Consider the following 19,577-nt stretch of genomic DNA (forward strand, 5'->3'; position numbering starts at 1 on the left):
GACACTTTAAGTGATCATGCTTAATTCAAACACCCTTGAAATAACCTTGAAGCCTGGCTCAGCTCCTTACTACTTTTATTTGGAGACAAAACCAGAAGGCCATGGTCTAGGGGGTTTTGATTTTGTGATTAAAGTATTTATTTTCAGATATATTTAATCCATGCTCCTTATGTCAGACCAGGTTCGACATTTAATTTGGAAGAGCTTAAAAATGTGTCGCCAATTATCATACTTTAATAATAGACAAGTTAAAGAATTGTGATTTTTTTGTTTTAAAGTGTTGCATTCAAGTCATGAGTCATAATGTGTTTAATAAAACTTGAAAGATAACTATTTCTGTCTCTTTGAGTGGGTGTGTGACTCGGTGGGTTTGGGTGGGCATTTTGTAGCTCAAGAAGAAGGATTTTGCATCCCAGTAAAGAAAGATGTAATATTGCTGCTTTGCTGCTCCTTCTCCCCTGGCATCAGCAATTATGTGCAATCACGATGCCATAGTAGTGGCGCCCAAGGCAACTGCTTCCTGCAGACCCAACGCAGTTCCGGTCTTGGCTTCTAGTTCAGGTCTACCTACCCCAGCAGGGCCTCGGTACCAGCGTCCCGGCGTTTACCCGAATAGTCCTGCATTCCGGAGAAAGAACGTTCTACTTTTAGAGGACAAGGCAGCCATTGCACAGTGTTGTCATTTTCAGCTTCTTAGGACCTGCGGGAAGTGGAACGTCAAAAAATAGATAATAAAACTTGTGATTCATTGTCAGAGTTGAATGCTACATCGCTAAATAGAAATTGGCCCCGGCGCTTGCTCAACAGGTGAACGCCCGAAAAATTATTTTTCAGCTGAGACTTTCGGCTGGTTCGCACGCAGCGCGAGCTCGGCGCCACACCCGAGAGGGTATAAAAGCCCAGACTCGGCGAGGCCTGCAGTCAAACGGATCACAGCGTCACCATGAAGCGAGGGGCCAGCGCATCCTTCTTCCTGCTGGTAGCGGCCCTCGCCCTCTTCGGGCTCCACGCGGCACGGGGAGGTGAGTTCAAACATGTATATATGCTGTGATAAAAATGATCATAACAAATAAAGGTCTGTAAGCATTTACTCAAATAGTTATGTTATATTTGAACTGTCCTATAAATACATTTTAGCATAAATGTATATATTTTAACCATAACTAATATATACATTTGTTGTGTATACATACACCAAAATATATATATATATTCGAATTCATAAGCCATATGTGCATTTGTACAAAGAGATGCATATAATCAAAGTATACAAGTTTATTAATAAACGTCAATGCACCATCGGTGTCTTGTGCATTCTATTGCTGTACATTTGTATTTTGAAATTACTGGTCATGGAGGGAAGAGCCAGCTCTTGAGTAATGCTCTTCTGAAGATCAGATGATTATCTACGGATCCTATGTTTATTAGGGAATGATTTTGGATGTGTATTATGTCCAGGAGAGGCATTAAGGGATGTTGACTCTTCGAGCGAGAAAGGGGATGCTGACGTAGACCTTGCGGATCTAAGGTTCAAGTTGGACCAGCATAAAGGCTGGAGACCCTTATAAGAATTTTGGTTGAGAGCTATGGGTGAGGGCATTGACTTTGTTAGAGTTGAGAGTGCAAGTTATGGTGAGGCAATGCCACCTCTGTTTGAAAGGAACAGTTTTCTCATTCACTGGCTCCCACCTCCTCATGCTGACTTCCAAGGTGGAGAATGCAGTGTCTGTTGCACAAGAGCTGAGTCCATATAAAACCATATCTGAATTGTCAATATAATTATGCATGTCTCTTGTTGCTGTTGTGCTCTGACAGAGAGGCCTGGAGTGTGTCCACGCGAGCGTAAGGGCAATCTTCGAGACCAATTCAAGGATGGGTACTGTGAGAAGGATGAAGGCTGCCCTCTGGCTCAGAAGTGCTGCTTGGACAACGAGGACACGATTTGCAAGCCTCCGGCTAAAGGTACATATGAATTCAGCATTTTGTCTTCTTACGTTTCTGAATACTGCAATATGAATATATTAAAGTTCTGATTTAAGTATTCATGAGATTATATTTTTAGGAGGTCTCATTTTAGAATTTCACACCTGGGTGTGATGACATCTCACAATAGCGACACCAAAACATATCTGAACAGAAAGGGCAAATCTAGGGTGATCTAGATGAGTTTGAATGTATTTTATTGGTGCTTTCGGGATACAAATATTACTTTTTGTGCAAGGGATAACTGTATCACAACATTTTAAACAGTAGACATTTAGCCTGCCCAAAATCACTTAATACACAAAGGCATATTAGCAAAACGACAACATATGATATAAAGTAGCTGGGAGTGACATTGAGGACCTTTATCCCAAAAGCCATCTTTGGTGACGTCCTTCCTGTCAGAACAACAACAAACAAGCATTGGCAAAGCGAAGGGGCATTGGTTAAATGTGCTAAAACAACAATTGAAAGGACATTAAAGACACCTGGTGGGGGCAGGGAGGGTTAGAGTTGTAAATGACCCCCATGCAGTTCAGTACCGCAGCTCAAGTGGCGGTAGAAATATATTCCCAAAACGCACCAGCAGAATTAGATGAGAGATGAATTCTCCACTGGAGTGATCCTCGATCACCTAGTGTGGCATGCGTCATCATTAGGTTTCCATCTAGCACTGTAAGGCAATCCCTTTGCAGTCCAGATCATAGTGTGTAACTTTTTGTTGAGCAGGTGGGGTGATGGTGGTAGGAAATGTGTAGGAGATATGAACGTTCTGAGAAACAGACACACATGTTTTTAACCTTGTGAATGGGGTTTGAAGAATAAAGTTGATACTATTAGCTAGCCTTCCCATACACAATTGTAATCCTCCATGGATATCTCTCACACTAAGATTCAACCCCTGACATTCCATGTATGATACAACAATATGGATAACAAAGTGACGTCTGCCAGTGGTAGATGGGGAGCTCAGTGGTGAAGCATACCATACTGTAAGAATCTGGACAACACAGTTATGATTAAGTCAACGTAGCTTCATAGAAGAGTAGATAAAAGCAGGTAATAAGGTCTCTCCACAGTCCCACCGGGAGCAGCCTGCTAGCTGCTCAGCCCCATCCATCCAACTGTCATTCTTCTCCAGTCATCCAAGCATTCCACACATAGCCCATACACAAACATTCCACTCAGAACATTCACACAGACTGAGTAGCTAGGAACAAGTTACCACAAGAGATAGATAGTAATAGGAGAACACTACATATCTATTTCCTCATAAACAAAAGACAAAACTAAACATCTTAAAACTATAAACGTAAAAGTACAAGATAAGATGGATAATAAAAACGTCTTAAAACTACAAGCATAAATTTATAAGACAAATAGAATAGCGAACATCTTAAGATTGTAAAAAAAAACAGCAAAACATAAGTTAAATAGTCAATAACCCAGGGATGACAGAAACAACATCGCGAGAGGGGTAGCGACTAAGCAAGATAAAAAGAGAAGAGAAAAAGATACATTATATAAAATACAAAATACCCATCTCCCCCTCTTAATAAAGGTAATAAATAGATGACAAAAAAGTATATAATCCCATGAAGGGAAGACTCCATGTAAGAGTGTGGAAAGAGGGACTGGGACCCAAATTCCTGCCCCCACTCTAAACAGGGGACAACGTACGAAAAATGTGGACGAGAGGGACTCATACCCAATGTCCTTCTCCCACCCTAAACAGGGGACAACATATATGTAAATGTGGACAAGAGGGACTTATACCCAATGTCCTGCCCCTATAAACCAAAAGGGACAACCAGTGATTCACACTATGTAAAAAAACATAAGACGTCCTGAGAACATAGGGACTTTCACCCAATGTACTGCCCCACTAGCAACTAAGCGACAACCTGTACAATGAAATGTGAGAGCTCTCCAATGAGAGGAGGCCAGCAATGTGTAGACTCAACAAGAAAAATTGTACGGTTCAAGGCGTCTTAAGCACGCAGGGCCTAACCCCTGCAACAAGTCATAAAAAACACCCTTGCGTAAGAGTACTAATGTAATATAGAATAAAGTTGGACATAAAAAATCCTAAAACTTACCCCACTGTAGGGCCAACCCTTATGTAAGAGTACACTCACCCCATGTAAGGGTTCACCCCTGTGTGGGGCATGTGTAAGAACATGTAACAAACCCAATGAACATCCCTCGTGTAAGGGATTATGTAAAACAGCTAAGAATAGTAAAAGAAACATCCCCAATGTAAGGGAAACTCAATGTGCGAAACATGGAAGCTGTATTACAGTAACACTGTACATGAAATAAGACATTAAAGATTGCTATATACATACAGCAGAGTGACATTTTGACTTAAACAGCAAACAGATATGGAAATAAAACATCCAAAAGCAAATGTGAAAAATAGCCACTAGATGGCAGCATTGCACAGCACAGTGAAAATAATATTTCTCAACTTAGAATAAACCTACACTGCACTCGTGAGAAATGCTCCGATGAACGTTCCAAGAATGCTTTGCCAATTACAAGACAGAAATGTCTTGATATAGCAGTTTCCAAATAAGGCTTGTGTGAGTTGCTGCCCAATATATATATATATATATATATATATATGTAAAACATCAATAGTACATGGAACAATAAAACCTTGAGGAACATGAAGATATGTGCCACCCTGAAAAAATAAATAAATAAGTCACTGTCCATGTTGACACGTAAGGTCAAAACGTACCTTGAGAGACCAAAATGTGTTGCAGGCAAAGAATCTTCTTCTCACGACGTTCGCACTGAACAATGCAAGTATCCTCCTTGAAGCCCAACTCCAAATGGCGACACGTTATCGGCGTAATACCGGGTGGCTTACTGTACGCAGCTGCTTCCAAACGTTATGTAGCAGTCATCTATGCTGTGTAGAATAAAATAATGTCAGAGTAACCATGGCAGCATTCTAGGACAACGGGACGCAGGTAGGTGAGCGCGTGTGAAATGTGACACGAGCCTCAGTTTTTTTGTTAAACAAGAAAAACAGTTGAACTGGCGCAGGCTGCGCGATGGCCAATGCATCAATAAAAACTGAAAAACAAAAATTGGCTCACCTCCCACATACTCCATGGTCCAATGCCAGTCCAAAAAAACGGGGTATAAATGCATTTGCTACTGATTGGATTCACCGTAGCTACCAACTATTCCAGTGCAATTTCGATCCAGTAAAGGATCTCCACAGGCATCTCCTTCAGATTGTCAGCAGTAAAAACGCATTAAGCATGCGATTTAAAACTCCCACTTTCCTCCAGTGCAGGCAAAGTTCAAACACAGTTCATGTTTCACTGCATCCATAAAGTTGGACATAGAAATCCTTAGCATGCGATTTAAAAGTCCGGTTTCATCCAGTGCAGGCAAAGTTCAAAACACAGTTCATGTTACAGAGAACCCAAAGAGTGGACATTAAGTAAGGCACTCTGCTTTAAATAAGGGTCTCCACGCACAGCAAACTTTTTTTTTAAGTAAAAACGTTCAGGGTGGCCACATCTGACAACCAGTCTAGTGGACAACCAAGAATAAAAAAACACTGCGCACATGTAACTTTCAATGTCAACAATCTCTTTTGTTCCAAGGCTGTAGTAATCATGGACGCCAAATGGACAGCAACATCGTAGTAATGGACAGTTCCAATGTAGGCAGTACATTGGTACACACTCTGTACAGCGTTAATTAAGTACAAACAAAAGCTTACTGTACTGGAAGGTTGATTGTGCGCAGAATCCTTGAAGTAGGTTGTAGAAGTAACCTCTTGAGATGATGTACAGCAGGCTTCTTTGAGGGCTGTCCGGTGTGATGGACACCGGTGGGACTGCACTGTGCGCTCTCTTTGTGGTTGTTATCTTTGTTTCTTTTGAAGCTTAATGTCTTTAGAGTAAGGTACTTGTGAGGCTTCTTGAACGTCATTTCTGTAACAACTTGTTCCTTCTGCTTTGACCAGTCGTACGTTACTTGTGGTATTTAGTTTCCAGCATATTGTAGAAGGCATGATAAGGTTTCTCAGGCCAGTTGTACTCACAGTTGAGCGTAGGAACGTCTTTACTTTGTCACCAAAAATATGTGTAATAATCTGGACAACACATGTATGATGAAGTCAACGTAGCTTTAATGAAGAGTAGATAAAAGCAGGTAATAAGGTCTCTGAACAGTCCCACCGGGAGCAGCCTGCTAGCTGCTCAGCCCCATCCATCCAACTGTCATTTTGCTCCAGTCATCCAAGCATTCCACACACGGCCCACACACCAACATTCCACTCAGAACATTCCCACAGACTGAGCAGCTAGGAACAAGTTACCATAAGAGATAGATAGTAATAGGAGAATACTACACATACTTAGTGGGTGAGCATTTACTAATCATCAGATAATTACTGTCCCTGATTTACTTTCTGGTTCTACAAATCAAATAAACGGAACCTTTTGTGCTGGACAGGTACGGTCATGGAGACCGTTCAGTCTACCTCCCTTTGTAGAACCTACTTTCTTGCACACACACAATAGTTACTAGGACTGGATTGAGCACCGTCAGGAAGCGAAATTACCAGTTAAGTGAATTGAATGTGCCCATAAATCACAGAACAGGAAGCAGTGTGGTCATAAAGTACCCAGGTTGGATGCCCTCTACTTTCTGCGCTCCTATGAGCGGCAACAACCTTGTTACACAAATTATGTAAAAATAACATTCTTTCAATTACTTTAGTGATCTACTGCAGAAGAAAGATGGAAATGGAGGTCAGTGTGATCCAAAAGCACAGGCTGCATTGTGGAGCTGTGCAGATCTCTGGCTTTAAGCCCTAAAGGAGGTACAGTTACAAGTATCTCCCTGCGATCACATGAAGGTCTTAGCTTCTCCCGGCACTTGTCTGTCTTCTTTACAAAATCATAAGTTTAATGCAGTGATCTACAAAAGGAACAAAAGGTAGTACAGCATCCTCCTCTGGTAGAATTGATTGTCCAAAGTGCTACTGTAACTCCCGGGCTTGTGCTTTGTATTTAATCAGATCACAAGGGTGAGTTCACATTTCTTTGCTATTTCTTTTGCAGTGAATTTCATTTCTGCTATCCCTGACCATGACTTTTATTTGAAGAGTTATCTGCCCAGGTTCTGATTGGCAGCTATCCTCATCAGTGTGTAGCTAGAACAACAAAGGTTTTTCAGGGCTGTGCAATGAATAGGCCAGGAGAGGTGCAAAAGCTGACAATACAGGATGACCCTTTATTACCAAACTCAAAGGTAACACCAGTGCTTTAAATGGGCCGGTACTGTTCGGTACTTAAATGAGTAAATGTTACCTTTGAATTTGGTAATACAGGGTCATCCTGTATTGTCAGGTTTTAAAGGACATCCGCGAAAGACCTAAATTTATTCCATGCTTTCTTCTGCCCATCCTATAGAAATCCTATCATCCCAAACCTTAGTCATTCAACGAATGTTGCTCCGTGATATCAAAGTTGTTCCTCTGCCTCCCATCTTAGAAATAGATCAATCAGGCCTAATCTAATGCATTACTTAAATGGAAATATTGGGGGATATGCACAAGGAAGTTGCGGAGTGAGGTGTTTGCCTTCTTGGCTTAACGCCTCTCTTCGCCACTTCGGAAACTCAAGGCTGCACCATATTCACTAGGATATGGTGCAGTCTTGCGTTTCCCTCTGGGATGGCGCTAAGTTTCACAACTTACCCCCAACGCAGGCACCCTTGCACCAGAGTGCAAGGGTGTCTTGCAAGAGGGAGGTTTGTTTATGTGCAGGAAGTTGTCCCTCCCTGCACATAAACACACCTAAAATGCCAGTTTGTAACTTACATGTGTGCTGCTTCATACAGCACACATGCAAGTTACAATACGGCATTTGAAAAAATGGTTTGTTTATGTACAGGAAGGGACACCTTCCTGTACATACACAAACCATGGCATTTTGCTTTTTCTATGTTTGCTGGACAAGGCAGCACACATGGAAGGCCAGGGTGTTCCTGGCCTTAATTTTGGCGCTACCCCCTATTTACGCTGCTCTTGGGAATAGGGGGCAACTTAAAAATCAATGGGTGTTGCGGTGGATGCCCACCACAACACCCACTGCATGCCCCTTTCACGTTAAACACAGCGTGAAAGGAGGCCTTTTCACAAGGCAGCGCTAAGCCATGTTAAGTGGCTTAATGGTGCCTTGTGAATAAGGAGAGGCCCCTATCGCCATCACAACGTCACTTTCACTGAAAGTGACGTTGTGTGGCGATAGGGGCTTGTGAATATGCCCCATTGTGTCTTAGTGGACTGCAGGTGCAACTTCTCCTCACGCCACAAGTGGCATAATACGAACTGATTCCTCCATGGTGAATAGCTTTTAAATTAAATTGAAAGTGGCAGCCTCAAAGATATCCAAAGTCCTTGAGTAGATTGTGTGCCTGTAGCGGGATGTGCCAGTCTGCGCCACAGAGGCAGCATGGGCCTAGATCATGCCGCTTGTGTGGAGAGTGCAGGTGGCCTGGCAGTAAACACTGAACTCTTTTGACTTAACAGAAGAACCACATGTCTGTAGTGAAGTGAATCAGAAATAATGCACGTGTTTCATGTCTTTGTTTACCCTTTCACAGTTCAGGTGGTATTTCCCACAGTTACTGTAGAGTGTTAAACTAGGACCTTGAAGAGACCTCTGGGTCCACAGGTCTCTAACCCAACTGGATGCCATTGATGACCACTTCCAGGGTCAACAGGACCAGGAAAGACTGGGAACAAGAGGACGGTAAAGCAAAGAAATAAGAATAGGCTGCAGGCTCGCTTATCTACTGTATTTTATGCTGTGCTACGATAGATCACGAGTAATTAAGACATATAAAAAGACCCCCTGGTACCATTGTCCTGCTGAACAGTAGTTCTGACGCCCTGGCAGCTACCCACCTCGAAAGTATTTGATGTCTCCCCAGGGAATTTGTTGTTACTTTAGGTCGGTGCACTAAACATTTTTGGCTTCTTTGCAAGAAAAGTCCAGCCCTTGGGATGTTATGTAGTTACACTACAGCACTAGGCATCTGATCTTTATAACCAACAATGTATGTTTGGTTTGTGCTCCTGTCTTAAATCAATCCATTCTTGGTCCCCTTAGCTGTCAGCCCTCAAAGGAATAGTAACTTTGAACCAGCCAAGTACTGTTAGCTTGCGATACAATAGATGCTGATACTTGTTAATGAATGTTCATCAATAATCCTCTTTTGTCCTTACTCTGAGACCTAGTCTTCATCTTCTTGCCTTCTTTCCCTCCTTGTTTCTCCTCTAACGCTTAGGACCTGATCAGATATTCTGTAAACTTGGTATTAAAGTGATGGAATCGGTGGGATGGCATCATAGGAATGAGGAGGTTCTCTAATGTAGAAAGAATATGAGGAAAGCAGCTTTCTTTCCAGCCTACAGCATGAAAAGTGGATGCCTCAGAGCGAAGGAACTCCTCATATAAATAGGGACTGGAACGAGGAGGATGAAGCCAAAGTTAATGCAGTGTAGCCAAGAAGGAACAAAGTGCAGAACAACTGTGATCTCTCTTTTCCATTCGTTAGTATGGACTCCACCATTTAAAGCACCCTAAAAGCTTGATAATTTATTTCCACCCTTTAAAAAGAGAAAATGACAGAAATTAATGAACATAACAAGACTAAAAAAAAAGTTTCAGTGCTGGACTTTCTAAGCTTCTGTTTCCATTCTTTTTCAATTCAGAACGGCCTGGCAAGTGCCCAATTGTTTATTTCAAGGAGGCTGACATTAAGAACAGAAAGGATTTTTGCAGCTCAGACAGTGAGTGCGCGAGAGGACTAAAGTGCTGCCTCACGAAGACAGGACGCAGTTGTGAGCCGTCTTTCAAAGGTATGTGGTTGAAGATTAGATACTGAAGTGCAAAGCCGTATATTTGTGACATCTCATGTGTTTGTGATGGATTGTGTCTATGTGTGTACCAAACACAAGTGGTGCATCTTCTGGCCCCATTATCCCTACAGTACTTTCTATGTTTACTTAGAAGTTAGAGTTTTAACTTATCTCTTGCAGGAAGATGACATTAGGTACTGCTTTTTAAGTTTTTTTCCAACAACTTTAGATGTTGGACCAATACTTAAAAAGCAGTACCCTAACACCAAATTGATGCGAGATCTCTTGATTTCAGCAAATAAAAAAGGAGCTAGAGAGAGGGTGGGCTTTGGAACAGCCCTCTTCGGCTACTGGCTTTCATGTGTTTTTCATGCTTCTCTATTGCTTGGATGAGCAGTCAGTCAATGCAAAGGTTCGGACAAAGTTTCCCATTTGTTTTCCTGTTGGACTTTGTGGATGGGCTCATTTGATCAAATAAAGAAAATATTGTTGGGTTAATAAAAAACATTACAATAAAAACACGTAAATTTAGCAGATAAAAGTAACAGTTAATAAAGTCATAAATTCAATCAAAAGGGATGAGTGAATGTAATGCACTGGACCAAACATGCCGATTAAACCCCCTGCAAAATGCTGGATTTGTATTATTGTCATGTCAGTCATGTACAGAGGGATATCAACAGGAATATTGAAGTGATAGTTAAAGTGTGTATTGCATAGAAAAGTCTCTGACCCAGGAACTGGCACCCTAATGTATAAAGTATCAATAAAGTGGCAAGTGCTGTGCATTTTAAGGCATCCTTTGATGCGTTATGCTGACCCCTCTTCCATATCTCCGAACTAATACCAGGAATTAAGGATGCATTATTGGATTCATTGTTAAAGTCCCAGTTACATATACAAGCCCAACTAAAAATGGATTAAAAGAGAGTGCCCTGTGCAATGCATTTAAGAGCAACCATGGGTATATCTCGCTGGGCCCTTGTCTCTGTAGTTTCATAGGATTGTGCCAGCTGAAGTCTATTTAGTGCCAATTCCCAGCCGGAAAAGAGAGCCTGGCTGTGGTGTGGGCTTGTGAGCATTTTCATGTGTTTTTATATGGAAAGCATTTCACGAATGACACAGACCACCAAGCCCTGCTCACCATATTCAGAAATCCAAAGGGAAAGATGTTTACAAGAATACAGCTATACAAATGTGCATAAGCCCACAAGAACCAAAACCCTGCAGATTATTTCTCAAGAGTACCACTACAATGGCACAGCTCAACATCAAAAACTGCTGAGGAATACATCAACTTCATTATAAGGTCCTGTGCGCCTGCGTTCCTATCCATCGAACTGTTTGTTGCCAATACAAATGCAGATAAAGGCATTCTTGCCCTTAGAGACATCAGTGCAGTCATGGAAACAAAGTGTTTGACCTCTGAGTGACGAAGTTGAATTTCAAAAGTATTGAAATATGCAAGATAAACTGTCTGTCACAAAAGAAGGCTAAGAGGCTTCAGGATAGTCATACCCAAGAGTCTGAGGCATTGAACTCGCTCCTGAAGGACATCGTGGCATTGTTGTCACCAAAAGAGCCCTGAGAGATCAAGTGTAGTTCCTTCGCTGGGACAAGAGAGTTGAGAGGGAATTAAAGGATTGTCACTTCTTCTACAGTGACTCAGCATCTATTAACCATGTCTGATCTTCTTGCACATGCGTGGGAAAGAGTGGCAGTGGACTTCTTTGGGCCCCTAGCGAAAGGCCATCACCTGAAGATCATTGACAGTATTCCTGTTATTCTCTGGTGGAGGAAATGTCATCAATAACCCACGACAAAGTCATTGAGCGACTGGACGACATATTTGCAATGTGGGGCATACCAGACATTCGCAAGTCTGATAATGGTCCACCCTTCAATAGCAAGGAGTTTAACAAGTTTTTTGACCAGACTCAATGTCAAACATAACATAAAAACACCCTTGTGACCTCAGGCTAACGGTGTTGTGGAACCTTTTATGGAAACCCTAAATTGAGTGATCTGTTGTGCATCCATAGAGGGAATCATGTCAAGCCCTTTGTACCTATTGTTCAACTCCTCGCTACACCACAGGTGAGAGCCCTGCCCCCTGATGATTGGGAGAGCTATCAGAACCAAATTACCATGATGGACCACTGAAAGATGAAGAGGTTTGTGCCACTGATGCTGCTCAAAAACGTCAGATGAAGACGTATGCTTAACATTGACAGTGAACTCAGGAGATCGTCTTCAATGAAGGTGACTGGGTTCTTGTCAAACAAAAATGGAAGTCAAAAACACATCCTCAGTTTGCTGTTGAATTCTGAAAGTTGTGATGCCCAAGGGACACATGATATAGGCGCAATGTCCCTGCAAATCCATTGCAGGGGACTCGTCACATTTCAAACATCTGCCTTGACAATCATCAGTCCCTGTAGTCCCAGATGAGACTGACCCACCTGAAGGCCCATATCAGACATTAAATGTCGTACCCTCAGTTTCCACTCTGGGTACAATTCAACAGCTTCATACTACGCTATCTGGACGAACTGTGCAAGCGCCTCAACAACTTATCAAAGAAATATGGTGCTGCTTTTTTAATACCTTTTTATTTAACAAGGGGGGAGTTGTAGAGTCTTAGGACTGTGAGCACTAGGACCCACGTCCTGGGCGGACTCAATGAGAGAATTACGTAATCATTTGGGAGGTGTGGTTATTAATGGCTACGAGTTAAAAGAGAAGTTACAGCTTGAGTGTTGTACGCGTTTATTATGCGCTCCATGTGTGCCATCTTCTTGTGCAATCTCCTGGGCTGGGGAGGACGTGACAGTCTCCAATATGTTGCCAATTGTAAATGATGAATACATGCACTGACTGACAGATCCATTAATGCAGGGGGCATGAATGTGTGTGGAGGGCACTTTTACTTTCTCCAGATCAGATATAGCTGGATCCAAGAATTTCATCTGGATCATGTAATCCTGTTTTTCTAAACTGTTGATGCAATATGTGTAGCTTGAACTTGAGACCAAGTTTTTGTTCTTTGATTTATATACTTTGCTGGCATATCAACAATTTAATTTATGCTTTATGGTTTTACTGCTTGCTGTTTGGATGCTTAAGCCTGCCATAAAATGAAGGCCATTTCTATTCACTTATCACCCATGCACTTTAGTTCATTTGAGTTTGTTATCATGATAATATGCTGATGGATTCCCGCCTTTTTTATTCCAGAAGTAAATGCGTACTGACATACAGGCTTTTTTTGTTTTAAAAAGAGCAACAAATATGTTGTTCCTTTGTCAAAAGTATCTACAGTTACATATTATAATGTGTATGTCATTTAAGTTCACGACTTTCAGGAGAATCATCATCATTATTTCCCGAGTTCAAAATACTCTTCTTTAAGGATACAACGTAACTTTGCTAAAACTGACCTCCTGTTACCCACCCCACAGAACTCTGTGTGCCTTCACTTCCCTCTCCTTCAGTAGCTGTGCTTCCTGCATTCCAGCTCATCTCTGACTGACTCTCACAGAGCCCGGCTTGAGCAGCCTGGACTTCCTGAATGACTTAGCAACAGTGAGTTAGGCAGGGGCGGCCTTAGGCATGTGCAAGCTGTGCACCTGCACAGGGCCGCCAAACCCGAGGGGCCGCCACACCAATATATATCCTTAATATAATAATCCTCTGAGGATGGATAAATATTTGTGTGGCGGCCCCTGGCAGGGATTTGGCAGCCTCCGGCTCTGTTCCACTTCCAAACACCCTGGCCCCCCCCTCTTCACTGGCCTTCTATGCTCCGCCCCGCTTGGACCCCCTCTTCCGGGGTCCCCTACCTACGCTTCCTGCCCAGGGCCGCCATGAGCCTAGAGCCACCCCTGAGTTAGGAGATCCGTAACGCACCTTTTCTATGTCACTGCAGTGAATTATCACATTAAGAATGCAACATACCCACTAAAAGCCCTCAGTGAAGGCTATACATAACAATGCATATTAGGACTTTTCATTAACAACGTAAAATTGTTAACTGTCTGCCAAAAATGTTATTACGTCGTTCCATATCTAATCTACCATACCCAACTATCAAATGCAACAACCTATATATACCATACATACCTCCAGCACCAATTCACCATAATCAAACCTGCCATACCTCCCAGCTCTACTCACCTACCATACCGGACATAATTACCACACCCACTGAATATAAGTTTTCCACCTCAGACAAGGCTCTTGGAGGGAATTTTTTTAATCAATACTTCCAGATTTTTGTGAGAAAACAGCCCCACACCTTCTTCACTTCGATCCACAGTAACAATATTACCCCCCTCTTGAGAGAGAATTCTTGAAGTGGGAGCTTTGAGAATGACACCTTGTACAGCTTGAAATGCTGTCTGTTGCTCTAGACTATGTCGTATCTTCAAGCCCACAGAGATCACAGGACGCAGTGGCTGATTACAAGGTACCTTTATTATATCTTGTGGCACAGCATACATCTACGTCTGGCCCCTTGCCCTGCTGGTCGTCTTCTGTCCCGCCCTGCTCCCCTGACCGGAAGTGGTGTCCGGTGTCCCCTGCCCTTTGCCCCAGACCCAGGGTCCTAGTGCCCACTGTCTGGGCATGACATCCTACACACATTTGGCACCATTCTTGAATAACTTTCTTAGAGGAGCAAAAACTGTGAAGAGGTGAGCCACAAATGTTGTATAGCATTCTCAATTTGGTGATAGGCTGCACAGGAATCTAGTGATGAAAAACATTTAGCTCAAACCAATGTGGATAACAATGTATTACTTTTCAGAAGTGGATGACATTCAACAGTAGTTGGCTTAAATAAGCAGTGTTGATGAGCACACAAACACAACAAACTCGTCTTTTTTTTTACTAATCAGAAAAATCATATCCATCCGCTCTTTCAAATGCACCTTGATCATACATTTCTTCCGCTAATATGGATAATTCCTTATTTAGCGAGATTCAGGACTCTTCAATCTATTGAAAGCATCACACAATTTATTATACGAGTTGGCCCTGCTAAGTGCACCACCTCAACTATACTGCACATGAGTATGTCCCCATCTGCCTAGCTTAGTGAGCTTCCTCACTTACATGTGGTGCCGTTGAGCCTTGTTTTTACAGCTGGTATCGAGCCACTGGAAGAAACAGAGAAGTCAAACAGTTGCCTGAGCAGGCTGGTAAGGACTCATAGCACAAAAGAAGACTTCAACAGCATCTTGGGGAAAAGCAGGAAATGATGAGACTATTTCCTGCTCATATAGGGCCAGATGTAGGAGGCCATTTACCAACCGGTAACGGACGATTTCGGCCGTTACCAACCGGTAAATGGGAATTTGTGATGTAGGTCGGCAATTTTACAGATTCGTTAAATTTACAGAATCGGTAAATTTACCGAATCGGTAAAATACAGAATCGGTATTTTTACCGATTCGGTAACTGCCAGATGTAGGTGGGACTCTTCTGAGTCCCAAAGGCCTTACAGATTCGGTATTTTACCACCCAATCCAATTGGGTGGTAAAATACTGAATCCAGGTGTGCATGCACATGTGTGCATGCACACCTATGCCATGTGACAGACAGACATGCCCTTAGGGCATGTCTGTTCCCACATGGCACACATGCCTGTATTTGGGGTGCTAGAGGGTGTCAAAGTGACAGCCCTGCACCCTTGCAGGATTCGGTATTTACCGATTCTGTAAATACCGATTCGGTAATGCCCATTGATTCCTATGGGCTTCAAGGCCCATAGGAATCACTGGGCATTACCGAATCGGTATTTACCGATTCGTTAAATACCGATTTTTACAGATTCAGTAATTCAATTACCAAATTTACCTAAATCTCCCTCCTTCAATTTTACAGATTCATAAATACCGAATCGGTAAAATTCGGTATTTATGAGTCGGTAAAATATACTTACCTACATCTGGCCCATAGTGTTAAATATCCTTGGAACCCCCGCTCTTCCCTTTAGAGCAGTAACTTGTTCTCGAGTTTAGAGGGTGCTGGATCGGGAATAGGGAAGAGGATGCAGAGCAAGTAATGATAATCTGAGGGCATAAAGTGAGGGAGGCCCAACAGTAGGGTTATTTACTGCTCTATGACAGTGTGACAGATTCAACAGTATTCTTTGATCATTAGTAAGCACTTTTACTGCTCTGGTATTAACAAGGTTTGGTTTTCTGCTAAACCCAACCTAGAGAGTTCATTTCCTGTGAATAGGGAATAATACAACTGGTACAGTATTTCTTTGCTCACCAGTTAGTATATGGCAGAGGCTAGTATCCTGTTGCAGCACCTCATTCGGAACGTCAGCCACCCAGGCTACTGTAGTCTTTTTTCGTAGGTGGGTGAGAAGGAGAACGGATGACCAATCCTGTGATGAACACATGCCTGTGAAAAGCAGCACTTATACATACTTAGTAATGGGAAACGTCGTTTACAACGCGGTCGTTACATTGCGATGCCATTACATTGCGGTTTTTAGAACACAAGTCGTTACAACGGCTTGCGCTGGATGGCGCTCTAGGACAAGGAATAGTATAATTTACTATCTAACACCTTCCTTACTGTATGTAGACTGGAGTTGGAATAGTAAATTATACTACTCCTAAGTCCAGCGCCCTCCAACGCAAGTCGTTGTAACGACTTGCGTTGTAAAAACCGCGATGTAAGGGCATGCGATGTATTAGCATGCGTTGTAATGTCATACAACCCTTAGCAAGCTATTGACTTTCAATTGAGGGTGCAGTCAGATGTCATTCCATTAGAATGAATGGAGAATGAGCTATTTTAGGGGGGTGATATACGGTTGAAAAGAGGGTGACCCCACTGAAGTCTATGGAGAAATTTTGCTTGTTAGCAGCATGCATATAAGTGAAAAGGTGACATCAGCCAAATGTGGGTGAATTTACAGGTATGTTTTTAACACTGATCACATAGAAGCAGCCGGGCTAGGACGCGTGACCAGAAAAGGCCTGCTGATAGCATTGTTTACCTGAAGAATGAAACATATTGCTAGGCTACAAATAGAAAGGTATGCATGGCCAATGTGTTTTTTGTGAAGTTGGATTGCTTCTTTTAGGGGCACAAATAATTGTGGTTCCATCGATAAGCGCTGAAATTCAAACAATTTGGTAGGTGCTCTATGAAAAGACTGAAAAAAGGCCTTCAGGCAGTTTCTTGATGTATTCATAGCTACATTATCTGCTGATTTTGTTGTGTCCTTCAAGACTTTAAGTGTACCTATGAGATGACACATTTTCTAAATTGTGAAAACAATCCCAAAACATGGGCCTGTTGTATTATACCATCAAAATCTTTTTAGCCTGGGGTCTGTGTCTAAAGGTTTTGGCTTTTAGTGTCTGTCCTGTCGTTTGAAGATTGTGTATTTATGTTTTAGAATGTTTTGTGTTTTAAGTATTTTGAGCTGTGCATTCTCATGTCGGACCAATTATAAGAAATGTGATTGGTTGGAAAGGGTGGGAACCCACCTCAAATAACAATCACAATCCCTGTCAGGGTGAACCACACAGTCACTAAATAAACGTGTGCTTAATCCTCTGTAAGCTTGGTACAGAAGTAGTCAGGCTTAACTTAGATGCAATATATAAAGTATTTATACAGCACCATAACAGTAATAAAGTGAAAACACAGCGCACAAAGAATCCCCAAACCAATTTGGAAACACAGAGGATGTTTTAATAAATAAAATAACACCAACACAGCAAAAGTCGAATCAGTAATACCAGTGTGCTGAGTTTCTAAAGTTTTAGATAAAAAATTGACACCAAAATGTGCAAAGAGTCAACTGCAGGTATCTGGTCGCATTGGACCGGGACAAAATCACAAGTTAAGGCTGATGGCGATGGAGCCAATGGCAGATACGGGGCCAGGTTTGATCTGCTGAAAGTTTGACCTTCTGACTTTGATGCAAAGACAGTGGGGAATGACACTGTGGGGCTCAGTGTCGCATTGCTTCATCCTGCGTTGTGCTGCCTCGCACTGAGTTGGCTCCTGTTAGACCTGCCAGCCTTAGGGTGGACTCCCCCTAAAGTTTTGCCCTCTCGCCCCCCCCCACTTTGGACTATATATTTTTTTTGGACTTAGGAATGTGGGCATCTTACCACTGCTAATCAGTGCTAAGGTGTGGGTGCTCTCCCCTAAAACATGGTGACATAGGCATACCTAATTGGTTTATTTCATTCAATGTAAGACCCTTATCCCGTGGTATCCCATGTAACCAGGGCCTGTGGTTAAATGCTACAAGTGGACCTGCAGCGCCACTTGCGCCACCCACAGGAGTAACCATCCAAACCTGTCTCAGGCCTCTGCCATGCCAGTGAGGCCCACCCCTTCCATAAAGGGATATTGGGAATTCCCTTATATCCCTTTAGGTGGTAATTCCTGAACGAACAGGAAAGATTAGCTATGTCATGTTTGGTATGGTTGGAATGGTAGTGAGGAATCCTCTCTACTGGCGTATTTGGATTTACCATTACTGTTTCAGAAATGGCACATTTAGAAAGTGATTCAGAAAAGGGGGTGGTGATGAACAGAGTGTCTGAATTAAGCAGACCACTCTTACCCAGTCCAAAGATCAGGGCTTGATCCATCACCGTTTTTTTAGCTCACTGCACCATCCCAGCTCAGAACTTGGCTATATACAAATTAGTCTGACCCTGGCCCAGTGCATCATGGGAACAGGGCAGACCAAACTACCAAGCCAATTCTTATACTGGGAAGGAAACAAGCTACCGGGGACCGGTTTCTGGCATTTCAGCCGTCTTCGGCCCGGCTTGCTTGCTTGAATCCTGATGGTGCAATGAGCAAGGGACTCACATCTGAGTATACCCTTCCACGCTTATGGTGGACAAAAATGATTCAGAAAAGGGGGTGGAAAGTGGACATTTCTCTGTCCTTCACTCAGCTATGTGTGCCTGCAGTCTGCCACAATCCACGTCGGGCCAGGGAAGCAGCCCCACACTTTCATATTGCCTAGACTCCCCAAACACAAGAAGGGCTGCCCCCAACTATATACTGATGGCCTTCTTGAGCTGAGAGGGGGAAGTGGTGATTTGCACTTACATCTGAATAGGCTGAGCCCTGCCACCCCACAATGGGCTTAACAACCCTGCTTTGTTAGGACAGACAGCTAGGAGCCAGGTCAGGAAAGGCAGGGAATCCCCCAAAACTTCAATGACCCTTCCAAAAGCTTCTGCCCCTTCTAGTAGCTGAGTACCAGGGTTTAAAAATAGGATTTCGTCCCCAAATCAGTAGTACACTACTTGACCTGGAAGAAACAGCGTCTGAATCTTTACTAGCTGCTGTGCTGTGCTGAGGGATTGCCATCTTGCTGTGCTGACTGTTCCAAGGGACTGCTGCTCTGCTAGGTTAAGCGGCCCTGCTGCCTGCTGACCTCTTCTCTGATCAAGAAACACCCCAGTGTGACTCCAAGGGTTTGTGGCTTGCCCCCTTGTCTCCCACTGTGGTCTCAGAGATATTGAAGTCCTTGCTCCTTCAATACCTACACCTTTTCTTGAACTGCTGTCCTTCCCAAGTGTCAGGGGCTCAACTACCTGAGGCTGTTCCAGCAGAGGCCTCGTGATTCCAGCCTTGTACTCTGCAATTTAGAGCAGGCGCTCCGTGTGGAGGAGCATATCTGGG

At 42.9% G+C, this 19,577-nt stretch overlaps 1 protein-coding gene across 1 annotated transcript in view; it reads left to right on the plus strand.

Moving 5' to 3' along the window:
• The first annotated feature begins 928 nt into the window (after positions 1 to 928).
• The window catches only part of LOC147706151 (uncharacterized), a 162,924-nt gene continuing 144,275 nt past the window's right edge, over positions 929 to 19,577 (plus strand). Inside the window, exon 1 of the mRNA XM_086932586.1 lies at positions 929 to 1,022. Within this exon, the coding sequence (XP_086788712.1) occupies positions 944 to 1,022 (79 nt within the window). The 5' untranslated portion in view covers positions 929 to 943. The remainder of the gene's footprint in view (positions 1,023 to 19,577) is intronic.

This window comes from Lissotriton vulgaris, chromosome 7 (genome assembly GCF_964263255.1).
Source record: "Lissotriton vulgaris chromosome 7, aLisVul1.2, whole genome shotgun sequence".
Classification (NCBI taxonomy): domain Eukaryota; kingdom Metazoa; phylum Chordata; class Amphibia; order Caudata; family Salamandridae; genus Lissotriton; species Lissotriton vulgaris.